The sequence below is a fragment of the Puntigrus tetrazona genome, chromosome 20 (assembly GCF_018831695.1).
Source record: "Puntigrus tetrazona isolate hp1 chromosome 20, ASM1883169v1, whole genome shotgun sequence".
Lineage (NCBI taxonomy): Eukaryota > Metazoa > Chordata > Actinopteri > Cypriniformes > Cyprinidae > Puntigrus > Puntigrus tetrazona.
The window spans coordinates 26713251-26732206 of NC_056718.1; the positions used below are offsets into that span (position 1 = coordinate 26713251).

General features: G+C 38.5%; 1 protein-coding gene and 1 long non-coding RNA gene across 2 annotated transcripts; both read left to right on the forward strand.

Moving 5' to 3' along the window:
• Nucleotides 1–7247: 7247 nt before the first annotated feature.
• LOC122324339 (cytochrome P450 2J4-like) lies at nt 7248–11912 on the forward strand. The gene is made up of 9 exons (XM_043218693.1): nt 7248–7471; nt 8156–8318; nt 8435–8584; nt 8698–8855; nt 9027–9203; nt 9471–9612; nt 10373–10560; nt 11193–11334; nt 11430–11912. The coding sequence occupies exons 1-9, from the start codon at nt 7289–7291 to the stop codon at nt 11630–11632; spliced, it is 1506 nt and encodes a 501-aa protein (XP_043074628.1). The 5' UTR covers nt 7248–7288; the 3' UTR covers nt 11633–11912.
• Nucleotides 11913–12283: 371 nt separating this feature from the next.
• Nucleotides 12284–13774, forward strand: LOC122325353. Its single transcript, XR_006247288.1, has 3 exons — nt 12284–12666; nt 12907–13024; nt 13758–13774. It is a non-coding gene; the product is annotated as an uncharacterized LOC122325353 (long non-coding RNA).
• Nucleotides 13775–18956: the final 5182 nt, after the last annotated feature.

Genomic DNA, 18956 nt, shown 5'->3' on the forward strand with positions numbered 1-18956 from the left:
AATGAATTTTAGGGCTATAAAAATGCAAGCAAGCAGCAACCACTGTATGCAAAAATGTGGCCAGATGTTAATGGAAACAGTTTATGTATTCAAGCTGGATCGGTCCCAAAAAAGCAACTGCCTTCAAATTCAAAGAGCTGCCCTTTCAAAATATTATTCGAGAAACTTAGTTAATTCATGGCAAATTTGCTGCAAACCACAAATAGAAATAGAAACTTGCTACAAATTGAAAACAGCATCCGGCAAAGACCTGAGAAAACTGCATATACAGCAATGCGCTCCAATGCACAGCCTGTTGCAACGTCTGGCTTCATACGCCATTTACAAAACTAAAGTTCTATAAAAGTAATTGTTAGCTGGCAACTGTCAAAATGAAATGCTGTACACAGTACTGCGAGAAGCCAGCTGGCTAGCTGGACTAAACCAATGGTTCATAAAGAAGTTGCATCAACAAATGCAATTCGAAAAATTGATAATAAATTACACGCTGCATTTTGATTTCAACGCTAAACAACAAAGAGTCCAAATAAAAAAGATTTTAAAAACATGCATGTTTGCATTAGCACATTTATGTTCGATTCTTTGTGTATGTGAATTACATGTTGCGATAAATATGCACCACTGTTGGTGGAAGATTAAAGAGTACGGTGTGTACAGTGATAGACAAGACAAATAGATGGTGAAAATGTCTTGCCTGAGGGAATCACAAAGCAATAATTCTCCGTCACTTAGCATATAAATCATGCTTAAGTAGCATGGAAAAAAATCACAAAAGTGCTGGATCAGCACAATAAAAGAAGACCAAATACAAGACAAGCTTAGAATATAACAGAATAAAATGCATAATACATGTGTGAGGGAGTGGATGTATCATTGCAAGACTATTTCTAGGTTTTGAAGCGCAATATTATAGCAGACTGCATAGAACTGAGTGAAATTGGATTTGAAGACCATGATCTCACCTGTAACAGTGGGGTTTGACTCGACCATATTATAAAATTGACCATTTTAACCATTTCTCCCAGTTACAGTATCCTGCAGATATTGCATTAGTGTACAAGCCACTTATTCACATATTCTCAAATCAATCACAATGGTAAGCAACAATTGTGGCTTTTAAGTGCAATTAATGAAAGACAATCCACTGGGGAGGACTTTAAGTGTGTGTATGAGCATGAGTGCATTTTAATAGCCTTGTTTAAGAAAAATTCGGTGGGAAGTTATAAGCATAAGGTACCCTCAAAACTGCAATACAGTCCTCGGTGAGACTTCATTTCGACAAAGACAGCCCACTAACACCTCTTGAAAGACCTTGCATTCGATTGCCGCTGTTCAAAATGACTTTTAAGGCAACCTCCAAGACTCAAGAGCTGGAATGAGATACGCCTAACCATAAATATTAAAATGATGCAAGGAAAAGAAATATGCGTGTGGCTGAATCGAATCCGTTCACTGCAGGTATAGCATACATTCTAGACTCTTTGCATTCTACCGGCCATATGTATAGGGTTGGAATGCATGAAAACAATTTGTCGGCAACTTGTTATTTAGTTAAACAAATCGCGCAGCCTACAATTATTTTCCTTAAAATCGTTTCTATACATTTTTTTATTTCTGGCGTACAACTCAAAATGAAACTCGCGATCAATCAAGAGACCGACAGCCTTAAATAAGTGATTTCTACAATGAACACATGCAGAAATGAAGGGAGAAGACGGATTATTGATATCCCACCGCAGATCCGGGCACGCAAGCACCCTCCTCAGCAAGGTGCTGTAATATGAAACTCTGCAGTGAAAATGGTTTAAGTGTTAGAGCTAAACAGCAGCGCATCTCCACGCAGGCAGCGAAAGGAAAGTGCAACAAACTCTACTAACATAAACGTTTTTGCTGTGCACGCCGCACCAGAGTAAAATGGTTCAAGTACTGTTTGATTTTAAGAGAGAAAGCTTGTAATCCTTTGTTTCTATACACATGTAATTTGTTCAAATAGACTAGCTCCTTGCTCTTCCGTGTGAGTGAACAAGATATGATGTATGTGCATTACTTTTGATATGTGGTGCAATGCAAGCATATTCACATCTATTTCATTTTGCAGTTAATCATTCATATACTATTTTAAATAAAAAATGTGCAAAACATATTGTATGCATATGTGACTGCATATCTGCATATACTATATGTACTATTTGTAGGTAGTTTAGCTTAAAACCGGTACATTATTACACATCCCCTGCTTTTCTGGCTCATTTATAGATTGAATAGACATAATATAATTTTAATTATATGCTAACTGTTTGTAATTTAACTGAACTAATCATGTTTGTATTATGCACAAAATATTTTTTATAAATATAAGAGAAAATATATTTGGTAAACAGGCGATTAACACAACTGACAATTTTTAGAATATCAATATTATATCGATATAATATTTGTGTATATGCCGAATCTCAAACTCTTGCAAGGCTGACGGGTTAAAAGGATACTTTTTGCCCAAAATGACAATTCTGTCACCATTTACTCATCTCAAGTTATTCCAACTCTATATGAATCTCTTTCTTCCGCTGAACACAATATAGCTTGTTTTAAAGAATGTGTGTGATGTATTAGACCCTACCGACAATAGAAGTCAATGGGAAATGTATGAAATTAATACAGGTTTGAAACTACTTCAGGCTTAGTAAAATGATGGCAAAAAAATATTTTTGGGATGAACTATCCCTTTAACTCGGTAAGGTCGCTTTGTTTGAATACATTACCTGCATCTTCTCTCTTTTTTTCATGCCCATCGGTGTGCATAGAATAAATGAGTTTATCCCAATTTAACAGAATTTTCATGTGAAAACACACCAACTACAGTGGTAGAAAACATAAGCACCCTTGCTGGGATGATTCCACCGTGCTGTGCCAGCGGACCCTCGAGAGGGGAAGCACCTCACCTGTACGTGCACGTGTAAACAGCAGCGGATGCCTGGCCCTGCGTGTTCTGCTGCTATCCCGGCATTAATATCCCAGTGCTGTCCCCCTCCCTTCATCCGCTGTCAACTTATCTCTCTTCCCTACCTTGCGCTTTTTATCCCGCGAGCGACTCCTTTTCTTCGCCTTCTCCTCCTCTTTCTCCTTCCGCTCCTGTTCGGCGAGCGCCTCTAAATCCTTATTCTTCCGCAGATGTTTGGCGGCTTGTGCCATGGTGCCGTTAACAGCCGGCGAGCGCCGTGACGGGCTGAGATGGCTCTGTAGCTCCGGTGATGGATGCTGGTGGTGTGGATATTATCTCAGTTCCTCTCATCCAGTCCTGCAGCACTGGAGTGAGCGTGTGCGCCGCGTCTCTCTCTCTCTCTCTCTCTCTCTCTCTCTCTCTCTCTCTCTCTCTCTCTCTCTCTCTCTCTCTCTCTCTCTCTCCTCCGCTGCAGCACTAGTTAGTCAGGCAGACAGACCCGAGAAGGCTTCATTGAGAGGATACTGCTGCAGTACTGCGCACCTCTCTCTCTCTTCTCTCTCGCGCCAATATCCTCTCGTGTCTTTTTTTTTTTTTTTTTTTTTTTTACGTCGATCTCTCACTCACGCGCCACTCCTCTCGTGGAATTCAGCCCGCACACCTTTTCCCTTTTGCGTGCATCTTCTTGCGTTGGATCCTATCTGCAGCAGTTAACAAACAATTAGCACGACAAACACAGAAGCTTTCTGGTGGGCTGCGTCCATTTTTGGGACCTTCATAAATCAATTCCGACAGCAGCAAACCCATATGGCATTATACCAGCAGCATGGGACACCCATAGTGCATCTTGTTACTCGCTCCAGTGGGTTTGAGATATACACACACACACACTCTTAATAGGTTGTTTCACAGCAAAACAGAAGAGATGAACCTTTTGGTTCCTCAATGACTCTTTCTTCACGGGAAGGTCTGTCCCCGCATTTTGCAAAGTGGATGTGAGCTATTTTAATATGCAAAGTCTTCTGATTCATTGGCAGTAATAGGGACATGAATATCATCCCTCTCTAGACTGTTCAGGTTGATGCAAACTGATGATATTCACAGCGTTAAACTACTTGGCACAAGCTGATGGCCTAACTCCACCTGTGTATGATCTGCTACGGATTAGTTTATTTGCTATTCGTCCGGCAGGAGTGTATCTTAAATACTCACGCATTGGCAGTACAACAACAGCAATAACCCGTCCACGTGGAGAGGCGTTTAGCTGTAGACGTTTTCTATCACATAGGCGCTTTGTCCAGATGGATCCAGTGTTTTGAGAGAGTGCAGCTGATATATGTTTTGAAACCAGGTCCTACAGTGAAAACTGCATCCTTGCGTTTTCGTTCGGACAGCGAAATCAATGCAACCCCAACAAGAACGTGAACAAACTACTGAACGATTGACTTCTGTTAATACAGATTAATAAATGTATTGTATGTTCGTTTGTAAACTGATTGCAAGGTATAAAATGTTTCTCCAAACATTATATTTTATAGCAATATTATGGTAGTCCAGCAATTTGATCTAGTAAGGACATAAACACTCAGAGACAAGCAATATTAACTTCTCCATTGCTGTTCAGCCCGGAGCCATGTTCAGTACAGTCAGTAGCCCCGCCCCTCCCCTACTTTGATTGGTTGGCTGGCTCGAAGGAGACACATTATGACCTCAGAATTTTGCTCAAAGTTGAACATTCCTCAGCTTCCATTACCTAGGAAAAAAATGCCTGGCACACTCCTGGAGTTTTAAATACGCACATTAGTGTATCTCTGTGGCAGAATTACAGCACCACATGCTGGTCTGGCATGCATACTACATCGTTTTGTGTGGGTGCAGATATTTCTCGTTAGGGTAAGATGTAGGGTTAGGGTAGGTGTAGAGAGGGTTTTATTGTCCCAATAAGGGTGGCATCTATTTATTAATTTGAATTAAAATGAACATTTACACTCAATAAATTGCATTCTGTTTTATAATGCACTTCAATACTGAGGTGCAGATAATTGCCACTTGCAATAAGTAGTATAGCGCTTAAATAATAAAATAATATTTTCAGTTATTTTAATAGAATCCATTGTTTTTTGCACTTAGTGCAGTCAATTTTTTTGCACATTTATGTATGTATTGTATATGCATTGTTGTGTGTGAGCTGGACTAGTGGCTAGATGTAACGTTAGCCGGAATAATAACGTAGCTGTACAATTTCATCAGTTAAATTCTCTGGGTGGTCGAAGCAGATAAAGGAGAGGTAACCTTTCCCCCCGTATGACGACATAAAGGAAGATTCCAGATGAAGCCATCTGAGCTTTCATTTTCTCAAAGGCGAAGCAGGATGCCCAGGACTCGGTTTACACTTATCGCTATTTCTAGCCACCGGGGGACCATAGGCAGGCTAGGGGAACTCATATTAATGTTAAAAAACCTCATAAAGTGACATTTTCATGTCATGGGACCTTTAAACATCTTCGGTTTTTCCTTGTCATAGTCTCCCTCGGCTTGCTTTAAGGCGCTATTTTCAGTTTGAAACAATATGTTTTTAAACAACAAAACTGAACTGACATGATTAATATTGTAGACATCGAAGCGCCCTTATTCCCCTGTCCCTCAAAATAAAGGAGAAAAAGCATGTTTAAGACGCACTCATCAACGAACGCTCTCTCATTCCTGCCCCCTCCCTTTATCCAATAATGCAGCGAGAAGGAACCATGTGGAGCCTGTGTGGACAGGGATACGGGATTCGTGTATGTGCGTGCAGACACGGACATTTTGTGCCGAAATGGAACAAAACCACGTTGAAGGATTCAATACACAGGGCTGCAAGCCGGTGTAAAGGTTTCCTCTGGGATAGTCGTGCGGGGAGAGGAGGGAGCTTCTTTTGTTTTTCGATTACAGAGAGCATCTGCAGTGTGTATCCTGGAAAACCTGCACCTGTTCGTTCCTTATTCTCTCTCTCTCCCGTAAAATAGCTCTACATCTCTCTCCGATCCTACTGCAATCTTGCTGATGCAAGCAAATAGAGGCTTTAATGACCCACATCCCTCTTTCCAATGTTCAACGCTCTTAAATACAAGAAGGAATATAAGCAAAACCACAAATCTGATAGTACTGTAGCTACACCTTCTCTGTTTTTCTTACATCAGGTGTAGATTGAACATTATTATTATTGCAAAAAGAAGAAGGAACTGTCACAGTAGAGGGCAGCGCAAATAGGGTCAAACTCTGTGGCTTTTCGGCTCATTCTTTGGATCAAGGGAAGGGTTAAAGGGTTTTCAGGTTGCATGGCCACTTTAGCCCCTGCTGGTAGAGTAACTACACAATTAGCCAGCAAAAAACATCCTTTCTTATCATTCATAATTAATATCCATTTCATTTGTCATATATATCACAAGCATTTAATTCTATTTCAGTAAATACTTCGTTTGGGCCCTTCAAAACATTAAATGGTCTTATTGGGTGTAAATGAACCTATTTGTCTCTTTTTGGTGCCATTAACGTTGTCTCGCATCCTTTTACTGTGAAATAAAACCAAGAACAAACAAGAAACAACAATAATAATAAAAAAAATGAACTTCTTATAAGAAGATTAAAGTGTATACATGCAGCACTGGAAGAAAATTCATCTTCAATTTATTTATTGACCTTGTCAATGTTTTCACTAACCAACGTTTTTCAACCGATGCCATGACCATTTAAACACAGAAACTTATGGGTGATACACGCAAGGATCTCAAAAGGGTTGTGATGCAACTAACTGAAATGTACTGAGCAAACTCCCACACAAATGCTGTTCATAGAGATATGTGGAATATATCTGTTGTTGACATGTCTGCTGTCATAAGCTTTCATCACACTTCAGATCTAGCATAACATGTTTACTTTTATATATTATAAACCTTCTCAATAGTCCCTGGACCCCTTGAACGTTTAGAAAAATGTTGCTTTAATGCGAGGACACTCCATTTTGCATTATGATGCTGCATTAGTAGCATGTACAGTCTTGTTCATCAAAAATATTGTAACATATCAGCTTGCATATCTGTCTGTCATATGTTTCCTTTGCAAGTGTGACGAATGAGGACAACACAATAATAATTATTAATAATAATAATAACTGAAATGCTTTAATATGTAATACAAAACAAGTTTTAATTGCTGCGCGATGCCACGTGACAAGATAAAAAAAAAAAAAAAAAAAACGTGATCAAAAACCAAAACGTACTATTTTAAATGGCTCACGTTTCATTTAAAGGGTGTGTGACACGTGAACTCGAAAGGACTTTGGAAGCAAACTCTGCCCGGAGCAGCACCATGCTTTCGATGTCATTACTGAATGCCTTGGACGTCGAGAGCTGTTTAGGACTTCTTCTCGTATCCTTACTAATTTTCGATTTTTGGAAAAGTAAGAATGCGCCGAACTTTCCGCCAGGACCGTGGAGTTTTCCGTTTCTTGGCAACGTTTTCGCCGGTTTCGACTGTCGCGCGATGGACGAGGTAGTGGGCTTCAGTCTTGTTACTTTCACGCGTTAAAGAAGAGCTCGTGAAGATGTTTTCTGAGGCCATGAAGATGTTATATCCATATGTGTGTCCGTATGTAAATCACAGAGTGGCGCAATGCAACCGTGGGAACAGAGACGCTTTTGTCGGGATAGTGTTGTTCATTTCAACGCAAGCGCTCGCAGTTGCGCTGGGAACAATTGCGCAGACATGTTTGTTTGGTTGACTTTATGAGTGTTTTTGAAGTCATCATATAGCCTGTCTTAAACTGTAAAAATAGTATGAAAAGCCTCAGAAGTGTACTTAGAATACATCAACTTTTTAAGCATATACCTTTAAAAAGTGCATGTCAAATTAAAGTATTTTAAATCAATGTATTAATCTTTTTTAAAATAGGCTACACTTATTTTGATTAACATTGTCTAACATTGATCACAAGAGCCAAAACAAAACCGCAATACCAAATATGAAAGGAAGGAGGACATATATGATGATAACTAAAGACACATGGTGAAATAAGAAATTATGAAAACAAAGTAAAACATGACATGAATAGAGCCACTAACATTCTCAATTGTATTTTAGTTTGTGATATACGAATTCATGTTTTAATACAATAGAAGTTATTTTAAAATTCCATGTAGAGATTCGTGTAATGTATGTAATTTACTGATCATGCAGGTGGCTGCAAAGTTTGGCAACATTTGCAGCCTAAGAGTGGGTTATGACAAGATAGTGCTGGTGTCTGGATACGAGAGGGTGAAGGAGGTTTTGGAGACACAAGGGGACTACTTTCTGGACCGGGTCAGATCTCTTCCTTTTAAACAAGTAGTTCAAGGAAATGGTGAGCCTAGTTTTTCTTGTGTGTCAGAATTAATGATAAGTTTACCTGAATCTCTGACATCAAAACCCAGTCAATTCATGATCAAGAGGATTGTTTAAAATAACCTTTTTGTGCAGGCATTTCCCTGAGCAGTGGATACAAGTGGAGGAAGCAGCGCCATTTTACTTCCTTTCACCTGAAGGCCTTTGCAGAGGGCAAAAATGCTTTGGAGCGTCACGTTCAACAAGAATGCATCTATCTGTGTCAGAGCATTGAAGAAGAGCAAGGTGCAGTGCTTTATTTAGCCCCGTCTCTTTAAATCCAATTTCATTATTTACTCACTCTTGTATAGTCGCTAAGCCCCTTTTTTGCTTAAAATAACAACAATATCACTTGACAGGAAGCCCCTTCAACCCTCATGACATCCTAAACAATGCCACTGTTAATGTAATTGGATGCTTTGCGTTTGGGAAACTTTCTGATGACGGCTTCGTTGACTTCAGGAACCTGCTTGTCAATTCAGACTCCATGTTCATAGAAAATATTCCACAAATTCAGGTGCTTTTCACTTTTCTTGCTTGAAATACAGACGCTTTTTGTGCTTTTATTTTATGTTGACATGGTTGACACAGTATGTACGGTAGTAGGCTATAACGTTTACCGTTTCTTACCAGATTATGTGAAATAAGATGGTGTTAATGCAAATTTTCTGTTTTAATGTATATTTAGTTTTACAATGCATTTCCTGGGATTGTCAAACGTTTCTATGGACCACATAAGACGGCTTTATTAAACTATGCAAAGCTATCAGCCTTCGTTAAGAAACAAATTGAGAAACATAAGAAGGACTGGGACCCTTTCGATCATCGTGATTTCATAGATGCCTACATTGGAGAGATAGATAAGGTAAATATATTTATTTAATTTAAGGCCAACAATAAATAGCATTCACAACCCATTTTAAGGCTTGTCATTTTTAAAAAAGTTGCTGTAATGTAAAAGTTATATAGGTTATTTTTTTGATAAAACAAACAGATTCGTTCTTTAGTAAAGAAAGAAAACAGGAACATGCATTAAGAGAGCAAAATTTGTAGCAATCATGATCTCTGCTGTGCTTTGTCAGAATGAGGTTTAAGTCTGGTTTAGTGTGTCTGAATCATGGTTTTGTTTTAGAGACGGAAGGATACAGAGGCTGCTTTCACTGGGGAGAACCTTGCCTGTATCACTGTGGACCTTCTCAAGACTGGGACACAAACCATGACTGATACCTTACGATGGGCTTTACTTCTAATGACCAAGTACCCTGATGTCCAAAGTAAGTAAGTTCTGTGAAATGACAATCAGCCTCAAGCCATTCAAGATTTGGAGAAATTTATCACTTTCTCAACGATGGATCCTCTACAGTGAATGGGTGCCATCAGAATGAGAGTCTAAAGAGCTGATAAAAACATCACAAATAAGACCATGTCCATCATTTAACATTGAAAAGTTGAATGTTTGTAAAAAAAAACATACATCTTAAAGACATTTTAACATTAAAACAATTACTTCTGGTCAAAATCCAAATAGTGAAAAAGTTTATGTTGTTCTCTCATATCAAAATCTACCAAGAGATTTGTTTAGAACTGTTTTGGATCATATTTCTGTCCTGGTTCAGGCGAGATGAATTGAAACAGGCAATATTATGGATAGAGGACAGAAGTAACATTTTAAAACATTTGAATGATTTTGTGTCTTGCAAACACGCAGCTTTTGGCTTCACCTATATTAATTGTTGGACCGGAGTGGTTTGGATTTCCTATGGATTATTGTGATGTTTTTTTTTTTTTTCATCCATTCACTGCAGAGGATCTGAGTAATGCTAATGAGCAAGTGATGTAATGCTAAATTTCTCCAGATCTGTTCTAATGAAGAATCAAATGGTCTGCATCTTTGCATGGCCTGAGGATGAGTACAGCTTTGGCAAACATTTGGCAAATTTTCTTTGGGTATATTTCATAATGTGAGTCACAATACTGCACTGTATATGATTGTTAAAATGCACTAAACTGTATAATTGTTGTCTTTTTTCGCAGAGAAAGTTCAAGATGAAATCGACTGTGTAATCGGCAAGTGGCGGCAGCCATGTTTGGTAGACAGAGTCAAAATGCCTTACACAGATGCAGTTCTTCATGAAACTCAGAGAGTGAGCAACATCTTCCCTCTGACTGCACCGCGTCTGACGAGTCGAGACTCAGTACTGGCTGGATACTTCATTCCTCAAGTACTTCTGCTCTAGAGTTGTACTGTTGTTGAAATTTGTCACTTGATTGTTTTCTCCTTCGAGTTAATTGCTTTGGCTTGCATTTATTTGCTTTGGGTCATTTTTAAATTGCATGTTAAGAACGGGATTAAAAAATGTTTTTCATGGTTTGTAAGGAAAAGTGTTTAAATGCTTTTAATGAGCCTGCTAAAATGAATTGATTTATATCAGTAATGGTAATAAGTGCATGATATATTTATATTAATTTAAAAACCCTGATAGAGATTAAAACCACTTGTGGAAAAGAAGTGCACTTAAATGAAAATTCTGTCACCATTTACTCAGCCTCAAGAAATACCTGTCTGAATTTTCTGCCGAACACAAAGAAAGATATTTTGAAGAAAGTTTGTAACCAGGCTGTTTTGGTCACCATCGACTCCCATAGGATTTTTCCTACTAAGAAAGTCAATGGTGACCCAAAACACCCCGAATCATTTTACCCCACTGGGCATAAAAATAGCATCGTATTAAATTTGTACAGATCTGGAACTTCTTGAGGGTGAGTAAATGATGACAGAATTTTAATTTTTGGGTGAACTATTCCTTTAATTGCATTGAATGTGTATTTTTTTCACTGCTTCCTTTTACAAAAGGGCACACTGGTCATCTGTCATCTGTCATCTGTGCTGAAGGATCCATCACAATGGGAAAAACCAGATCAGTTTTATCCCGAACACTTTCTAGATGACCGAAGGAATTTTAGGAAACGGGATGCATTTTATGCATTTTCTGCAGGTAGGCATTCATTGTACACTTACAAATGTTTTATTGTGATGTTGTGCACATAATAAGATGACGTGTGCATGTGTCCCGCCTTTGCATTTGTCCAGGGAAAAGGTCATGTTTGGGTGAGCAGCTCGCACGAAATACACTCTTCCTGTTCTTCACTTCCCTCCTCCAGAGGTTCTCGTTCTCAGCTCCTGAAGGATTAGGACCTCACTGTAAGGACCAGGAACAGATCAAGATGTCTCAAGAATCCTCCCAGATCTTTGTGTCATTACGTCAAGAGAAACGGGAATCAGATCTGAACTGATACTGAGTTCTATTAATAGATAGATGTTATGTTAATACATGAAGTAAAATGCAGTCTTTTTGATTCTGTTCAATAAGAAAAGATTTATTCCACAGCGATAAAGCATATGCAAGGACATGTGCATTATGAATGTAATTTTTGTAAAAATGTTTAGATTGTAAAATGTTAATACAATTCAAATGTGAAAATTATGCTGTATATTGTAGCATGTAATTGATATAAAATCTACTTATTCCCATAAATCATTCAACAAAAAATAAAGAAATACCCTGTTAACTTATACACATCAGATATTTGCCTTTATGTCAGTGAAAGATGTTTATTCTTGCTCTAAACTGAAAAAAAAAACTCGTTCAAAAGGCTGATTCATTCAGGAATTAATTAATTGCTCTCTCTGTTAACGGACTTAAACACGGATTCATTCATAAAAACGTTATTGTTTAAAATATAACAATATCAACGGCCTATTTACTGACTGAACTGATTAAAAAAAATCCAATTTAAACTCGTGATATCTGCATAGAGCACATAGAATAAAATAATATTATACAATAAAGTAATTATAAAAGTTATTTGCTTGACGTTTGAACAAAAAGCAGTGCGATCTTGTTACAAATTGGAATAAAAAATTAATAAATAAAACAAAAAACATCCATGAATCCAGCACAACTAGACAACTACGTCTGTAGAATCATGACGTGAGGAGCGCAGCAGCTACATACGGGCATTCTTTTTTAGAATTCTTTGTTGGGAAGTTTGACGATTGTTGTGGTTGGTGCTATTGACGAGTTTCCATGGTGATCATTTCTTCGGTTATTGCATTTCGCCTTTTTTTGACTACCTTTCGGATTTTTGATATTGATTCTCGGTTTTGACCATTTTCCGTTTTTGACGCTCGATTTTTGACTCGGTTTGGACTCCCGGTTTTGACCCTTTTTTCCGTTTTTGACTGCCGGCTTCGGATTCGTTGTGAACCCGCACACTGAAGAACATCCTTTCCTGAAATGGGATCGGTTGGTGTTTTACCAGTGTGTGTGAGTATGCGCCCTGCACACAACAGATCACTAACAATTTAGCCTACGAATGCTGAATGTTCAGTAATAAACTTGTTGTGTTATTGATTTGTCATACATCGTTCGTCTATTATGATTAACAAACTGCATTCTGCATATTGGTGTTAGTGCAGGTGAAGAAACACAATGTTTTCTGACTATTAAAAGGCACACCTTCCTGATTTTTTTAATTTTTCATTGCTGAACTTTTGTCTTGTGCAGGTGGAAACACCAAGGGCCGTGTTCGGTGTGCCCCTCATCAGCCTGAGGAAGAGAGGACAGATGAGGCAGGGTCTTCCTCTGGTGTTCACACACGTAGTGGAGATTGTGGAGAAGCACGGTGAGTGTTTGACTGTGCTCCTCAGTGTTTGTCACTTGCACGTAGAGGTTGTGTGTGGGTCTTTGTAAAATGTGCGTGTGTGTTTAGGCCTAAGTGCCACCGGCCTGTTCAGAGTTAGCGGGTCACTAAAACGCTGCATGAAACTGAGGAAAACGTTTGATGAAGGAGGCTTTCCGGAATTTGACGATTGGGATGTTTACACTTGGGCCTCCTTATTGAAAGTTTTCCTCAGGGAATTGCCTGGCGGACTCATCCCAGAGTCACACAGGACGCAGCTGCTGGAGGTGTTCAGGGGTAAGAGAAGTTGAGGTGGTGACGAGTAAACGTACTCGAGTAAGACACACAGATTTATCAGGTCCAACATCTTGCAGATTCAAAAAAGGAAGAACTGAATCAGGCTCTGAGGACTGTGCTGAACAGCCTTCCAGAGGAACATTTTAATGTCCTCTGCTACCTAATGTTCTTCCTGTCCCGTGTTGCTGCTGAGAGTAATCTAAATTTGATGACATCTACGAATTTGTCAGTAGTTTTTGGACCCAGCATCTTTTAGTAAGTGTTTGTGTGTATGCATTCAGCTAATATAGTTACAGAATAGCATAAAGGATAAAGGTGTCTAGAATTACCTGCACAAGTCTTCAGAACAGTATAAGACACAGAGACCAGTCATGAAATGAAGACGGGATGTATGGTGTATTTAGTAAGGTGACATGTATTTGTTATTTGTACGTTGCAGCGTTCCTTCTGGCCCCACACCATGTTTGAAGAACAGGGACAGTGTACTGCTTTGATAGAGCACCTGCTGGACAACCTGATCCACCTGCTGCCAAACATGTACCCTCATGCATCCACCAGTAACTCAGCAGTGAGTTTATACCACGTTATGAGGTCAAGTTTCAAATATATATCTAAGAGATTGAAAACGGTTGAAAATGTATTTGTGTGTTTAAGGACGATAGCAAATGGACTAATGAAGAGTGTGTCCCACAATTGCCGCTCTCAGAGACCAAGTACATGCTGAACACACACACACACACACACACACACACACACACTTGTGCGGATATATGCCGCTAAAAACCATTGTTAATTAAATGCATGCACAGATCACATACAACATGCACATATATGATGCTGAGTTTATTGTATGTCATTTATTGTAGTGTTTGTTTTCATGTTTGTTCTCTTTGTTTTTTCCAGATTAAAGGTGCCTAAAATTGGAAGACTTGGGCGACTAAGAAAAAGAATGAGAGGTTTTTGGAGAAATCTTTGCTCATGCACTTGCAGGTACGCAGTAGGTTGGTGAAAAAGATCTGGTTTGGTGCCCATGTAACCTAGTAATGAAGAGTTTGGTCAGACTGAGTTTAAATAAGTTAAATGTTGAGTGACAAAACACAGATTTTTGATCTATTTCTTGTTCATTTTTGTCACGTAGCAATGACATGGAGAGTGAAGAGGCTACTTCAGGAATAGAGACCCAGAAGTAGGAGAGTAGAAGGTCACCAGAATGAGTGAGACACCAGGGCTAGTCGGGTCATGGCAAAACACCGGAGCAGGTGAAAGTGACCAAAAGACGCCAGGACCAGTGAGTGTCACCAAAAGACACCGGGTTCAGCGAGGGTCACAAAAGACACCAGGGTCAGTGTGGGTCATCACAATACACCGGGCAGGTGAGGAGACCAGAAGACACAAGGGTCAGTGGGGGTCATCAAAAGACACCGGGGCCAGCGAGGGTCACCTCAAGACAACGGAGCCAGCGAGGGTCAATTCTGAAGACAAACAAGAGAGATGCTCAATTAAAATTTGTCATCTTCAATGTATATAAATGATTGGTACACATTGTTTATTTTGTATGTCCATTCAGTCACAAGATATACATATATGCACATGTACTGTATGTAAGTATGAAACCAAATAAATATATTGTACAGTTCGCAGCTTGCAGTCCTTGCAGCTTTCTTATTTACAGAGTTTCTGATGCTGTCAATATAAATGCATATTTCAGTCAACAAATCCACAAAATAGTTTTTTATTAGTAAACGTACACTTATGAATATATAATTTGGTCAATAGAATAAGTAAATGAATTCATTACATTTTCCCATATAGGAGTGAAAATGTTTGAAACAACGAATATTCTTACTAATATATTAATATATCCCAAAATAAGTTTCCTCATATTCATTACAAAAATACAATTTGCATTTTACCTTCCTATTAACAATGACTGGATGACTGGATACAATCTATGAATAAGAAAATAAGAAATAAAGGTTTAAATCTTATCCGTGATGATATATCTGTGGTTACATCCATACTTTTCTCCAGCAAATCAAATTTTCAGTGAGGCAAAATATCAGGCACAGTAACAATTTCTCTTTGTAAAACAGTACGAATGGCTCTATTATTACTAATTTCTAAAAATCAAAGTTCCCCAACATAAGCTAGAGTAGCATTTCAAGACATGATAAGCATGATAAATATCTGACAAGGTACATTATCACCAGCAGATGGTAGTAGAGCAGCTCTTTGAGACCAAACATACTCTTAAGACCCCCTCTTTCTCTATTTACTTTTTTAGCAACAGTAAGTTTAATCCAAAAATGCAAAATCGTTTTGTTGTTAAAAGGCCAGAGTCGTTGCAGTTTCTCTCGTGACAGTTCAGTTTATCGAAGCAAGATGATTTCTGCCCAAAGAGGACATCCTGCTTCGTCGTTAATTCCAAGTTTTTGCTTGAAAAAGATTGCATAGAGTCGACTTTTCTATATGTGATTTGCCGAGGTTCATGTATCAGTGTTGTTCTCTCATATCAAAATCTACCAAGAGAATTGAAACAGGCAATATTATGGATAGAGGACAGAAGTAACATTTTAAAACATTTGAATGATTTTGTGTCTTGCAAACACGCAGCTTTTGGCTTGACCTATATTAATTGTTGGACCGGAGTGGTTTGGATTTCCTATGGATTATTGTGATGTTTTTTTTCATTTCACTCATTCTGAATTCATCCATTCACTGCAGAGGATCTCTTGGTGAGCAAGTGATGTAATGCTAAATTTCTCCAGATCTGTTCTGATGAAGAATCAAATGGTCTGCATCTTTGGATGGCCTGAGGATGAGTACAGCTTTGGCAAATTTTCTTTGGGTGAATATTTCATAATGTGAGTCACAATACTGCACTGTATATGATTGTTAAATGCACTAAACTGTTTAATTGTCTTTTTTCGCAGAGAAAGTTCAAGATGAAATCGACTGTGTAATCGGCAAGTGGCGGCAGCCATGTTTGGTAGACAGAGTCAAAATGCCTTACACAGATGCAGTTCTTCATGAAACTCAGAGAGTGAGCAACATCTTCCCTCTGACTGCACTTCTGCTCTAGAGTTGTACTGTTGTTGAAGTTTGTCACTTGATTGTTTTCTCCTTCGGGTTAATTGCTTTGGCTTGCATTTATTTGCTTTGGGTCATTTTAAATTGCATGTTAAGAACAGGATTTAAAAATGTGTTTCAAGGTTCGTAAGGAAAAGCGTTTAAATGCTTTTAATGAGCCTGCTAAAATGAATTGATTTACATCAGTATTGGTAATAAGTGCATCATATATTTATATTCATTTAAAAACCCTGATAAAGACTAAAACCACTTGTGGAAAAGTGCACTTAAATGAAAATTCTGTCACCATTTACTCAGCCTCAAGAAATACCTGTCTGAATTTTTTTGTTCTGTCTAACGCATAGCGAAAGTTTGTAACCAGGCTGTTTTGGTCACCATCGACTCCCATAGGATTTTTCCTACTAAGAAAGTCATTGGTGAACCAAAACATCCCGAATCATTTTACCACTGGGCGTTAAAATAGCATCGTATTAAATTTGTACAGATCTGGAACTTCTTGAGAGTGAGTAAATGATGACAGAATTTAAATTTTTGGGTGAACTATTCCTTTAATTGTATTGAATGTGTATTTTTTCACTGCTTCCTTTTACAAAAGGGCACACTGGTCATCTGTCATCCCAAACAGAAGGAATTTTAGGAAACGGGATGCATTTTCTGCAGGTAGGCATTCATTGTACCTTACAAATGTTTTATTGTGCATATAATAAGATGACGTGTGCATGTGTCTGTCAAGAATCGAACCCGGGTCGCTGGTGTGAAAGGCAAAGTTCAATCAAAGTGAGCTACTCAGGAGTGTGGGATTTATGTTTTAAAGGATTTATGTTTTACAGGTTTTACTCATTAGAAGCACTGTGCCCAGGCCTCATAAAGGCTCTGTGTTTTTCCATTTGATATTATGTGTTTTTCCATTTTGATATTATGTGTGTATGTGCTGTACAAAATGTCTTATCTACAGAAACAAGATATGGAGACTGCTGAGCTCATCTACTGGTCGAGAAGAAACAACTGCACCTGGTTCTGTGAAGGACACCCTGAATGGGAGGAAGACCCAAGCACAAGAATATAAATATTGTGTGAAATGTAGTGTGAGCATACAGGACTGCCCTGCATGCCTTGATGCTGTTGTTCTGTATCCTGAGCTCAGTCTCAATTATTCTGACTTTATTAAACTTATTAAGATTTTAAATTTAAGAGTAAGTCTCATCATTGACAGACCTGAACCTGGGAGGGAAACAACGAAGATTTTTCCCAACAGGAGACTCAAGTGCAGAGGTGTAAAAGTCTTCTCAGAGTTTATTTCAAGAACTTAGAATCCACAGAAGATCAAAATTGCAACAAAGAATTCAAAAAATAGAAATGATCAAGTCCAATAAACAGCACAGGGCAGAACTGAGAAAATCATAAAAACTTAACATCCACAGTGGAAATCCAAAAATGCAAGGCAAAAAACAAAACTTAAAGGATAATCACAAAAAACTTAACTTTCTGGCTTAGGGACAGAGATGAAGACTTGGAAAAACAGGTCACTCTCCAGCATGACTTAAAGCAAAGACTCAGTGACATTTCACCCACGAGGCCCAATATAAATAGGCAGGTAAATTAGATCACATGACTAACACATCTGACAATAATCAGGCAATCAAAAATGGCAGGAAAAAGCAGTGTAGGGCAAGGACACAAAAAAAACAAAAAAAAACAAAAACAGAGACATCACAGAAAAAGCACAATAGCGGCCACTAGGGACCCAAAACAGAATAAACTCCTAACAGTGTCCCGCCTTTGCATTTGTCCAGGGAAAAGGTCATGTTTGGGTGAGCAGCTCTGCACTGAAATACACTCTTCCTGTTCTTCACTTCCTCCTCCAGAGGTTCTCGTTCTCAGCTCCTGAAGGATTAGGACCTCACTGTAAGGACCAGGAACAGATCAAGATGTCTCAAGAATCCTCCCAGACCTTTGTGTCATTACGTCAAGAGAAACGGGAATCAGATCTGAACTGATACTGAGTTCTATTAATAGATGGATGTTATGTTAATACATGCAGTAAAATGCAGTCTTTTTGATTCGGTTCAATATGAAAAGATTTATTCCACAGCGATAAAGCATATGCAAGGTGTCACGGGTGTGGTTTAGAGTAAAGGAGCACTTTGACAAGTAAAATAAATTCAAACATTTATTTCTCTTAAACGGGCAAAATAATAATCTACAAACAGGCAGGCAGAACATAAACCACACGTATGGACCTCGACGATCGGACCAACTGAATACAAACACAGTATGTTTGTGTTAGGACTTAAATATACAACGTAAATCACTAAATTAACAAGACACGGCTGAAGACAATTAACTAGAACTGAAGGTAGGGCACACAGAGCATGTTAGGGTTATGTATTGACATTTTGCAACTTTGACCCTTCAGTTTCAGCTTCCCTCTGGTATAACACTTTTTGTTCTAGGTCATGACATGACATGGCCTCTATATAGTATCTTAGACTGGTATGGGCACCAGGGGAATCTGAGGGAATGAAGATTCTGACGCTCAAAAAGATAT